The sequence below is a fragment of the Thamnophis sirtalis genome, unplaced genomic scaffold (genome assembly GCF_051295495.1).
Source record: "Thamnophis sirtalis isolate CommonGarterSnake01/CBP01778 unplaced genomic scaffold, rThaSir2_p1.2 scaffold_8, whole genome shotgun sequence".
NCBI lineage: Eukaryota > Metazoa > Chordata > Lepidosauria > Squamata > Natricidae > Thamnophis > Thamnophis sirtalis.
This window is the reverse complement of record NW_028261388.1, coordinates 73,989,340-74,001,829: the sequence shown is the minus strand read 5'-3', so window position 1 is coordinate 74,001,829 and position 12,490 is coordinate 73,989,340. Positions and strand designations below refer to the sequence as shown.

The 12,490-nt window shown below is 43.9% G+C and overlaps 1 protein-coding gene and 1 long non-coding RNA gene across 2 annotated transcripts in view; both read right to left on the bottom strand.

Annotated features, from left to right (window-relative positions):
• Positions 1-956, bottom strand: part of NSUN2 (NOP2/Sun RNA methyltransferase 2) — a 36,600-nt gene extending 35,644 nt beyond the window's left edge. The window contains exons 1-2 of the mRNA XM_087721917.1: positions 756-956; positions 372-532 (exon numbers count right to left, since the gene is read on the bottom strand). Coding sequence (XP_087578043.1) covers positions 372-532; positions 756-935 — 341 coding nt within the window. The 5' untranslated portion in view covers positions 936-956. The remainder of the gene's footprint in view (positions 1-371; positions 533-755) is intronic.
• The window catches only part of LOC148044493 (uncharacterized), a 1,189,713-nt gene that overhangs the window by 609,244 nt on the left and 567,979 nt on the right, over positions 1-12,490 (bottom strand). The gene's annotated exons all lie outside the window — the stretch shown is intronic.

The following is a 12,490-nucleotide window of genomic DNA, read 5'->3' as shown; positions in this document are numbered from 1 at the left end:
TCTGTCATGATGGACTCTTGTGACGAACCGATTGACAGATGATGGAAGCAGTTAGCTTCCTCCCATAATTGGGGCTTACCAGGGGTTGTAAAAATCTAATATATATATACATATATACATACATATATATACATATATACATATGCATATGCGTGTGCGTGTGTTAAAGGAAAACACCAATATATATATAAACCTAGGAAAGTAATTTGCCATTGGCTGCTTCAGAGGCGTTTCAACTTTCTATTCTGGAAATTCTTACAGCCCTAATACGTCCCAGGGGTGCCCCGGCTAGATGTCAACCAGATCTGGCCCATCAACCTTAGTGCCGACTCCTCCTTACCGGTCAGAGACAGCAAATAAAGGCTGCTCACCTCTTATAGCCTGTGATCCTCAGGGTGGCTGGCAGAGGCTCCCGCAGGGTAGCCAGGAAGCTCTCCCATTCCTCCTGAGGCACGATGCCAAGCTGCCCATAGTAGTGTTCAAACGACGCGTTCTCCTTCACGATGTCCGGATAGCCACCATCGGACCAGCCCTGGGGGAAGCAAGCGAGGAGGGAAGAAGCCTCAATCCGAGTCCCATGCTCACGACCGGGATTTCCTCATCGCCACAGAGCGGTGTCGGCCCCGCAGAAGCGGAGGAAGCCGGACGCTCGCTTAGCCTTTCTTGGCCCAGAGCATCAGAACCGGAGCTCTGAGGGAAAACCCGGCGCTTTTTTAACCCGCCGGCAAAGAGAGCCAACAAAGGCCGCCACTCACCTGGGAGCCTCCCTCGCGGCTCTGCTGCTGCTGCTGTCTTCGGCGTTGCCTGCGGCCCATCACAAGCCCCGGACACTGCCGCCACAAGGCTTGGGGCGCGAACAGGCCCAAGCCCGAAGTCAGAATCCCCACCGCCTCACGTCCGATGCGCTGAAACCGCCGCTTCAGCAGACTCCCCATTCGGCGATGGGTCGCTCGCGCGCGTGCGCGTAAGACCCCCCCCCCCGCGCAGGCGCTTAAGTCGTTTCCTGTTCCTCAAACTACTCGCAGACGTGTGCACGGTCTCCAACGACCTCCAAGTTCCGAGTTCCCTTTCAGAAATTAAACTCGTGGATGCTAATTCAGTGGTAGTCAACCTGGTCCCTACCGCCCACTAGTGGGCATTCCAACTTTCATGGTGGGCGGTAGGGGTTTTGTCTGAAGCACTTCCCTTTTTTAAAAGAATTAATTGACTTTTAAAAAAAATTTCATAGCATTATTTAGCAATATAGCAATATCAGTTAGACTTATATACCGCTTCATAGGGCTTTCGGCCCTCTCTAAGCGGTTTACAGAGTCAGCATATCACCCCCACAGTCTGGGTCCTCATTTCACCCACCTCGGAAGGATGGAAGGCTGAGTCAACCTTGAGCCGGTGAGATTTGAACCGCTGAACTGCAGATAACAGTCAGCTGAAGTGGCCTGCAGTACTGCACTCTAACCACTGCGCCACCTTGGCTCTTAAATGTTTAAAAACATTTTCATTCGGTTTTCATAAAATCACCATGACTGCGGAACCGGTGGGCGGTTAGAAAATTTTACTACTAACAGAGATGCAAAAGTGGGCGGTAGGTATAAAAAGGTTGACTACCCCTGTGCTAAATCAAACGCAAACCAATTTTGCGTGCATCGGTAAATCAATATCTATGGAGATTCTCAATGCTTCAGGTCAGGGTTGTCTCCAGGTGTTTTTTGCAAAAGGTAAACTGGATTTTCTTGATTTTTTTTCTTCCTCTTTGAAAAACCTTCCTCTTCTCATCCAGTAATTTTCTTCTGTGACCGGTAGGGAAAGGGTGGCATCGGTAGGTTACTTGTACTGGTTTGACCTTATACTTTTTCTATGCAAGTTTGCAGAGTGAAAATCACGGAACTGAACGTTGATTTTTTTGCGGTGCAAGTGGTGAATGTTGTTTTAACTATCCTGATATTTGTTTTAACGTTCAGGTTTAATGTCGGGTGTATTTTATGTATATAGGATGTTCATATGGCTTGTCCTGCACGCCGAGATTAAATATGCCCTACTATTATAGGGCAAGCGGTCTTTGTGAAGTTATCCAAGCTAAAGCATTGTCAATGTAATTCTTCCTTCCGTTGCCACCTTTTTGTTAGAAGGGTTTTGCTATTATTTTAGGGGTATTTTGCGTCTTTAAAGGATCTAAGGCTGCCCAAAAAGATGAAAGCAGGAGGCTCTTGAAAAGATCTGCGTTAAAGCTGGCAAAGGGCAGCCTTCTTTGCCAGAAGGGCGGGCGAGCAGAGCCAAGCCAGCCTGGCACACTAGCTGCAATTCATCTGTCACCAGAGGGAGGCAAGAGAGCAGGATTTTCCCCTGTTCTATTCTGCCTAGCAACGGTGCAGCGCTATGGGGCTCTGTAGACCGGAGTATTCCTTCAAAGGTCCTTGCCAGCCCACAGTTACTCCCACGTCAGCTGTGCATCTGCCTGAAATTAAACCTGTCCAGCCTGCTCCAGGTGACCTGCAGGTCGTTATTGCAGAGGCTATAAGGCAAAATATGACTAAGGTGACCAGATTTTCAGATTGGTAAAGAGGGACACCTTTGACCCAGGTAGTGGGGGTGGGGGGGCTTGATTAAAATTTTTATACGGATTTCATATTTTTGGATGCTGAGAAAGCCTTTGATCGAGCTAACTGGCAATTCCTGTTGAAAACATTGCAAAAAATGCAAATAGGAGAAAGTTTTTTTACAATCAATCAAAGTAATATATCAACAGCAAACGGCTCAAATTATAGTCAATGGAAGTTTAACAGACTCTTTTCAAATTGGAAAAGGTACAAGACAGGGTTGTCCCTTGTCTCCACTATTGTTTATTATAACTTTGGAAGTATTGCTGAACAAAATACGGGGCTTGGACGGTCTAAAGGGAATTAAGATTAGGCACCAAGAATACAGAGTGCGTGCTTTTGCGGATGACTTGGTTATAATATTGGATCAACCGCAGGAATCTAGTATGATCTTAATGAATACGATTAATCAATATGGTCAAATGTCTGGCTTTAAAATAAATTTAGGGAAAACAAAAATACTAGCTATAAATATGAATACTAAACAAAAGGAAGAACTAGGAGGAATGATAGGATGTGAAATAGTCAAAAAGGTCAAATATCTGGGAGTTAATATTTTAACCTCAAATGGGATATGTAAGTATAATTATGAACCACTTTGGCATAGTATACAGACAGAGATGAAAAAATAGGACAAGTTGCAGTTATCTTTGTTGGGAAGAATAGCAGCAGTGAAAATGAATATCCAAATTTTTATTTCTTTTCCAAATGTTACCTATACTTAAAAAAGATGCAAATTTGCTAGAATGGCAGAAGGGGATTAATAAATTTGTATGGGCAGGAAAGAAGCCGAGAGTAAAGTTAAAAATAATGCAAGATGTGTGTGAGAAGGGAGGTTTGAAATTACCCAACCTAAAATTATATTATGATGCAGTAGTATTATCTGTAATCAGTGATTGGATTGATTCAACTAATGATAGGATACTTAATATTGAGGGACATGATTTGGTATATGGCTGGCATGCTTACCTGTTATACAACAAAAAAGTGGACATAAATTTTAAAAATCATATTTTAAGGAATGCTTTATTGCGGGTTTGGAAAAAATATCAATACAAATTAAATGACAAGATACCCATGTGGGCAATTCCTAGACACGCAATAGAAAATATGAACATAGCACAAAAACAGGATAGAATTACTTACAGACAGCTTCTTACCCTGGAAAGGGGGGTATTACAATTAAAATCCTTAGATGTATTAAAAGAGGAAAAGGTAATTCAAACGTGGTTCCAGTAGACAAAGAGAGGGACAAAGTTCCTTGTGAGCCCATAGTTACTCCCACATCAGCTGTGCATCTGCCTGAAATTAAACCTGTCCAGCCTGCTCCAGGTGACCTGCAGGCCATTATTGAAGAGGCTATAAGGCAAAGTATTGCAGCAGGGCTTCAACAATCTAGGTGTGCGTCAGGGGATTTAAGTTCCATTTTGGCCATGATGTCGGGCTCCACCTCCGTTGTCAGAGAGACTTAGAAGGCGTTACTGCGCCACAATCTCCAGATCCCTCTCAGATTTCTGAGGAGGAGGAGGAGGAGGAAGGGCAAAGAGAGCGGCAATTCTCAGATGATGAGGAAATGGGGCCAGATCAACTGGCATTTATGAGACTATTTCAGTATAATCTGTTTCAGTCACTTCTCTTTAAGGCTCAGAATGCAGCTAAGCTGGGCTCTAGCTGCATTCTGATGCTACCAACCCTCCTCATCCAACAACCCTCCTCATCCAACAACCACTCTCTTCTCAGAGCCAACCGCTGCAGCAGAGGTTATCCCATCACTGTTTATTGATGTGGTCCAATGACAGTGGTCTTCCCCAGGGACAGCAGTTACTCCATTGGCTGTCGACAAAAGGTTCTATAATGTGGCTCCAGATTTTTCAAAGATCCTCCAAACTCCTAGAGTGGATGCTCCAGTAGCAGCCTTACATGCCCCAGCAACTATGCCAGGAGAACCCAAGGAAAACCTCAAACCAGAGGACAAGAGGGCAGAGCAAATACTCCAGAGGGCACATCAGGCTCAGTGGTGGGATTCAAATAATTTAACAACCGGTTCTCTGCCCTAATGAACAGCTGGGTGGGCGTGGCTCAGTGGTCATGTGACTGGGTGGGCATGGCCAACTCAATGTCACGCACGTCAATGAGCGCTTCGCCTTAGCAATTACAACGTAATAAGGGTTAACGGGAGAGGCAGTTTCTGTAAGCAGGGCAATAAAGATTAGGCTAGAAACAACACCAGAATGTTTCCTTCCTGCCTTCCTTGCAGGATTAGCCCTGTAAAGTGGAAAGAAACAAAAGGAGATTTTTTTCCAATAACCGGTTCACCGAACTGTTTAAAAAGTTAACAACCGGTTCTCTCGAATAGGTGCGAACTGGCTGAATCCCACCACTGATCAGGCTGCTGCATGAGCGGTACACCCTTCAAGAACTGCCTCATTCTTTATTGGGGCCTCCTTGCTCTGGATTCGCTAGATGCAAGACAGAATCCCAGCAGCAGATGTCAGATCACATCAGGACTTGAATAAACTCGCTGCTGTTGTTCAATTATCAGCGGATGCCACACTATATGCCGCCAGATTTGCTGCCAGTTCGATTGGCTCAACGCTTGCTCTGGTTGCATCAATGGCAGGCTGATGCCTGACACAAGTGGTGTTTGGCCTTGTCACCCTTCAAGGGAGAGTTCCTGTTCCGTGAGACTCTCAACCCATTCCTGATCAAGACCAAAGACAAGAGGAAGATCCTACCATCTGTTAAGAGGAGAGGGTCCTTTCATCCAACGCCTTACTTCAACCAGCCTTCCTTTCGGCCCCCAACCTCTGGGTCCAGGGCTGCCCGCCAGCAGGGGGATTTCCTCCCCAGGAACCGTCAATACTCAGATACACCATACAGAGGTAGAAACACTAGGAGGCCCTTTTGAGGTGCAGGAGGTCGCCTCTTTTATCGCCCCAAGTAGTTCTGCCTCTGATTCTCCCATCAGGGTCACCTTGATTTTTTTACGGACCACTGGGAGAACATTACTTCTGATGCCTGGGTCAGAGAGACTGTGAGGTCAGGCCTCTCTCTGGAATTCCTTTCCATACCCCCAAGGTTCTTCATCGGTTGCCCCTTGCCAAAGGACCCTGCTAAGAAGGTCCTTCTGAATTCAGCGATACAACATTGGATTGGATTGGATTTATTACATTTATATGCCGCCCTTTTCCCCGAAGGGGACTCAGGGCGGCTCACAATCCAAGTCAGGGAAGGGGGTACAGACAGGGGATAAAAAGACGAACATAACAATACACAATTTAAAACACACAACAACCATACCATTCGAAGAGAGGGGCAAAAGCTCTTTAGCCCCAGGCCTGTCGGAACAGCCAGGTTTTAAGGGCTTTGCGGAAGGCCTGGAGGGTGGTGAGGGTTCAAATCTCCACGGGGAGCTCGTTGCAGAGGGTCGGAGCAGCCACAGAGAAGGCTCTCCTCCGGGTAGTCACCAGTCGGCATTGGCCGGCGGATGGGATTCGGAGGAGGCCTAATCTGTGGGATCTGATCGGTCTATTGGAGGTAATTGCTGGACAATCATGCCATCCAGCTGGTTCCAGAGGGACAACAGGGACAGGGGGTTTATTCAATTTTATTCATAATACCAAAATCCTCGGGAAGGTAGGGGGTGCACAGATACCCCACCTAGGATCTGTCCAAGGTTCAGAACTCACCGAATCCCCGTTTTAACCTCTGCACACTATAACATTATTCTTTCTGACCGTTAAGGTGACATTCCTTGTAGCAATCACCTCTGCCAGGAGGATTTCAGAACTTCAGGCCCGCTCTGTGAGGGAGGACCTCTGTATCTTCCACCCTGACAGGGTGGTACTTCGTATAGTTGCCTCCTTCATTCCCAAGGTGTACACCAGGAGTTGATCCTACCGAACTTCTGTCCGACTCCTTCCTGTTCACTGGAAATGAAGTTGCACACCTTGGACATTAGGAGGGCTCTTAAGTTGTATATAAAAAGAACTTTCCCCTTTAGGTTGTCAGAGTCTCTATTCCTGTCATTCCAACCATCTTCCTTGGGATGGAAGGTCTCGTCATCAACGATAGGGTTGTGGCTACATGTCTGCATAGCCAAAGCCTACGAGTTGCAAACATTGCCAGTACTGGGTCACATCACGGCACATTCTACCAGAAATGCAGCCACTACGGCAGCAGGGTCCATGCAAGCATCCTTAGAAGTGGTCTGTAGAGCAGCCACTTGGTCTACTCCTTCCCCTTTTATCAGGAACTATAAGTTGGATAGCTTTGCTTCTGCTGAAGCTGCATTCGGTCGTCGAGTGCTGCAGACGGTTTACACAACAGCGGGGACCTCGGACCAGATGACAGCCCACCTGTAGGGACAGGACAGCTTTGGTATGTCACATTCCTGGATGCTATCTCCACCAAGATGGAGAAAGGACATTAGTCTTACCTGATACGCCACTTCTCATAGGGTGGAGATAAGCATCCAGCCCCGCCCTGAAGAATGTCTGGTCATCGCGCCGTCAGGGTAGGACTTCACAATGGCAGAGAAGGACTATACTACAAGACACGTTGGGTCTGTCATCTCAAGGTGCTACTCACCATCCATAAAGCCCTCCATGGTAGTGGGTCTGAGTACTTGAGAGACCGCCTTCTGCCGATTACCTCCCTTCGACCCATCAGATCGCACAGATTGGGCCTCCTCTGAGTTCCATCCGCCAGTCAGTGCCGACTGGCGACTACGCGGAGGAGAGCCTTCTCAGTAGCAGCTCCGACCCTTTGGAACGATCTCCCCGTAGAGATTCGCACCCTCACCACCGTCCAGACCTTCCGCGCAGCCCTTAAGATCTGGCTATCCCGTCAGGCCTGGGGATAAGATTTTCATCCGCCCCACCCGAATGTTGAATGAATGTTGTGTTTTATTGTTTTATTTTATTCACATATTATTTCATGTTTTGTCTTGCACTCCTTTCCCACGAATTGTAAGCCGCCCTGAGTCCCTTCAGGGAAAAGGGCGGCCTATAAATGACAATAAAATCTACAAAAATCTACAAAATCAACTTCGCCGAAAGAGTGGGTAGCCCTGGCAACAAGGGCATGGTCTAACAGCTCGGACAGACTCAGTCCAATCGGTGTACAGATGAAGTCAACCCATTCCTGGATGCTATCTCCACCCTATGAGAAGTGGCGTATCAGGTAAGACCAGCGGCGCTTTGCTATTATTTTAGAGATATTTTGTGTCTTGTAACATAAAAACATGGTTTTGTTTCCTGAACTTTGGCATGATACAAAACTTTCTTTAGTATTTAACATCCTTCAATTTATCTGAAAAGACTAAGTACGTGAATGGGATTATAATAATTATAAAACATTTTTCATCATTATTTGCCAAAATATGGCATGGATCTATGTATTGTAATTATATTAAATAATAAAGGCACTATTAATCCGTATGCTTGATACATGTCAATATACACGCATTAAATATATAATTAAAAATAGTTCTATTGCTATACATTATATTTCTTTTAGGAACATTGCTCTGGAGTGGCTTGCATCATTGTTAAACAACTAGTCAGTTTGGAAATAGATCTTGCAATTAAAGAATATAAGAATCACTAGACTTATAATTTCTTAGCTTAGCTGTTTTCTCATGTTTGTACCAGGGGTGAAATCAACTTTACTTTCACTATCAGTTCGCAAATGTGTGCACGCACATGCGCAGAACCTTCCGCGCATGCGCAGAGAGTCAAAAATGGAACATGATGTCTGGGTAGGTGGGTGGAGCCTCCCGCCACTGCCGGTACTAGTTCGCCCGAAACGGATAGAACCAGCTGAATTGCACTACTGGTTTGTACCAATTATTGATTAGAATTCTATCTTTCCTTACTGTATCTTCCTCTCCCACAATTCCCAATAGCCAATGGATCTTTGGAGACTATATCTGTCACTGTAGTCATCCCATCTTGGCTGTATTCAATGCTATTTCTGTAGGGCAAGACTCCAGCACACAAATTTCTTGAATTGGATTTTCTGGACAATAGTGATTTCAACACCACAAGATCAAATCTATTGTAACGCCACAGATAATGGCATTGTGAGTCTCTTGGCCAGATCAAAACTGATTCAACATTGCACACACGGTCAGGAAGACCATCTCGGTTGACGCTACTTCTGTTAAATCTGTCCCAATGCCCCCATCTGAGAGATCACTAACATGAACATACATCGTTGTTCACAAAGCTAGCAACCGTAGACATTGGTTAAGAGCTGCTTTCAATTGTCCAAATGCACTTGACACTCATTCATTCATACCACCACAATGGAGTTATTCATCCAAGATAGACCTGACAGAGATGCTGCAATGAGGCCGTACTTAGGCATGAATCCCTTGTAGTAATAGGCTAGCACCTGTGTTTATCTAGTAGAGATGGGCTAGGCTTTGGAAGAAATGTAGCTTGCCTTCTAAAGGTAATAGTCCTATAATCCATCTAATTCCAGATAAATTACCTTATTCAAGCCAATTTAAGGTTTTCTTGACCTTGATAGTGAGTCTAGCATCCCAGATGGATTGAACCTCAATTTCAGATGTTTCAGGTTCTTCTCTCAAGTGATACAAAAAAAAGGGGGCCATGGCATTCACCCATCCATCCATCTAATTTAGAAGCCATACAACTTCAGAATGACCTTGGGCAGTTTACGCTCAAAAGAAAAATAATAATAAAACCGCATCTGGATAAACTACACCAACAACCATCAAGGGTTCCACAAATAACGTACCCCAAAACATGGAAGAACAGCCAGCTATTTAAAGACCTTTAGAACATTAATAGTGTGGGTCTAAAGCAGGGGTGGGTTCCGGCCAGTTCTAACCTCTTCTATAGAAGAGGTTCCACAAATCTACAGTGCCGTTTAGAACCGGTTCGGCTCCCTCCCCCCGCCCACCTGCACATCATCAAGATGAAGAGCGAGAGGAGGAATTCTGGGAGTTGAAGTCCACAAGTCTTAAAGCTGTCAAGTTTGAACACCCGCGGAGTTGTTTTTTTTTAAGGGTTAGGGGTGCAAGGGTCCTGTAACTTGACAGCTTTAAGACTTCCGTGCTTCAAATGCCAGAGTTCCTGAGCCAACATGACTGGAGGAGGAATTCTGGAAGTTGAAGTCCACAAGTCTTAAAGCTATCAAGTTTGAACACCCCTGGGGGTTTCTTTTCTAAAGGGTTAGGGGTGCAAGGGTCTTGTAACTTGACAGCTTTAAGACTTGCGTGCTTTAAATGCCAGAGTTTCTGAGCCAACATTTTGGTTGCTAAGCAAGAGCGTTGTTAAGTGAGTTTCACCACAAGTTGGCCACGCCTACCCAGTCACATGGCTGGCAAGCCACTCTCACCCAGTCACACGGCCTACAAAACAGGCCACACCTACAAAAGAGGTTCTAAAATTTTTTGAAACCCAGCACTGGTCTAAAGAGATCTCCAGGTTAGGGCGGGGCGGGGCGTATCATTCTGAAGGGAACGTACTGTGATAGAAAAGGCATGTTAGATGTCCTTATTTAATCAAGATGTTCTGAAGAACACGAACTCTCCCTGATCTTGAAGAGCCAAGGTGGCGCAGTGGTTAAATGCAGCACTGCAGGCTACTGCTAGATCAGCAGGTCAGCGGTTCAAATCTCACCGGCTCAGGGTTGACTCAGCCTTCCATCCTTCCGAGGTGGGTAAAATGAGGACCCAGATTGTTGGGGGCAATATGCTGACTCTCTGTAAACCGCTTAGAGAGGCCTGAAAGGCCTATGAAGCGGTATATAAGTCTACTGCTATTGCTATTGCTATCTTATCAGTCATGCAGAAAGCATGTGAGATCAGCAGTTCCTCAGATAACTTGGCCCTTGAAATCAGTTTTGATTCCTGGTGAAATCAGTCTTTCTCCAGGTGACCTGGACAAATCCTTTTAATTTTCTTGGCAATATTTTTGGAAATGGCTTGCTATTGCCTTCTTCCTAGGGATGAGAGAGAGTTACTGGTCCAAAGTCTCTGGCCCAATATTGAAAGTAGGATCAGAATTCACAGCTTCTAGCTTCACCTCTACACCAAAGCAGCTCTCTTAACTAAGTTTTTCATAGAAAAAATTATTTAAATCCCTGAGCAGTTCATTGGCCAGGCTTTGGAAGCTCCTGGGAATATGAACCATTGAAAGATGTGATGAATTCTATATTGTAGAGATCCATGATGGCTCAGGCTTGGAAAGAAGCCAGTATTGTTTCATTGCTAAAGAAAGGTCAAGACACTACTTTGACAAAGAAAAAAATAGGCCAATTTCATTGTTAAATAATGATTATAAATGATTCACTGCCATTTTGGTTAAAAGACCGAAGAAGGTTCTACTATAAGATCAATCTAAGCTTCTGTCAAAAAGATAGTTGAGAGAAAATGTAAAACCTGTCTTGAATGTCATTGAATATGTACAATACCATAATGAAAAACAATGTTGTTGGTTGCAGAGAAAGCCTTCAACAATTTAAACAAGGTCTTTATGTTTAAAGCTCTGGAAGATAGGGGACTCAGGTGAGAAATTCATTGAAGGAATCAAGTAGATTTATACATCTCAGCAAATGAGCATAGTGTCAATGGAGATTTCATTAAGCCATGTGAGATTCAAAAGATGTAAGACAACCATTTCCCACTTATCTCCATTGCTTTTTATTTTAGTCTTGTAAGTTTTGAATAGAGATATTAGAAAGATTTAAAAAAATAGTCAGTATTAAAAAGTTAAAAATGAAATATATAAACTGATTTTGCTGATGATTTAGTTTTGTTTCTACAAGACTGAAAAAAGTTCTATGGAATATTTAATGAAGAAACTAAAAGATCATGAAACTTTGGTGAAAGGTGAAGGTAAAAAAAATATGCTGATTGCAGTGAAAATTTTATATGTGCAAAAATGGAACAATATTGCAATTCCCACGATGGAAGGATGGATGGAAGAAATTGTTAGAGATGGCAAAATTAACAGCGTTAATTAAAGGAAAGAATTGTCTAGTTTTGTTTATACTTGGAAACCGCTTCTAGACTTTATGCTTGAAACAGAAAAAAAATGAAACTTTAATTTTTGATTAATTTGTGGTTATCGAAATATCTATGTATACTGAATACGTAAAGTAAAAAGCTGAGATTGTAACTGCATTTTGTATTTTACTGCACCGAGAAAAGTTGGAAGTCACTTTTCTCGTTCCAAAGATCAATACAGTTGTTAAATTCAAACAAATCAAAATGTGTGATGAAAGCTGGCTTCTCCCTATCACTGTCCTTATCACTATCTACCAAAGACATGTCTCAACATTTCTCCGGTGTGAAAATGTTCCTTACTCTCCTAGGTGCTTGAGCCAGTGATCAATGCAAGTTGTAGGAAACAAGTCCATTTTTATTTTCTTCTGATGTTCTCCAAAGTCTGTGCAGAAACATTCTTTTTACCTAGGCATGGGAATCTGGACAATTGGGAAGGCCTAAACCCTCATTGTATGCATCTCCTCTGTTTTTCAATTGCATTACATTGCTAGGTGGGGCTGTTAGGTGACCTTGACATTTTGGCTTACTCAACCCTATGCTTAGAGTGTGGATTGCAAGATTTGCAACTCTAGGTTGCGTTGTTAATTGCTGACCTTATTTCTAATCCCAGCTCAAGGTGAGATTTCTTCTCTTTTCCTCTATGGCAAATTCACAAATGTGGATCAGAAACTTCCCTGCCCTGTACCTTATCCCAGGTGAGACTAAATATCATAAATTCTAGGTTTGAGTCTGGTTTCTGGGAAATTGAGTTGTTTGTAAAAACAATAAAGGTGAGATATAAATTAATGAACAAACTCAATAATGTAGTTCAATTCTCCCAAGTTCTGTCTAATTTAGTAATGACTTGACTAGG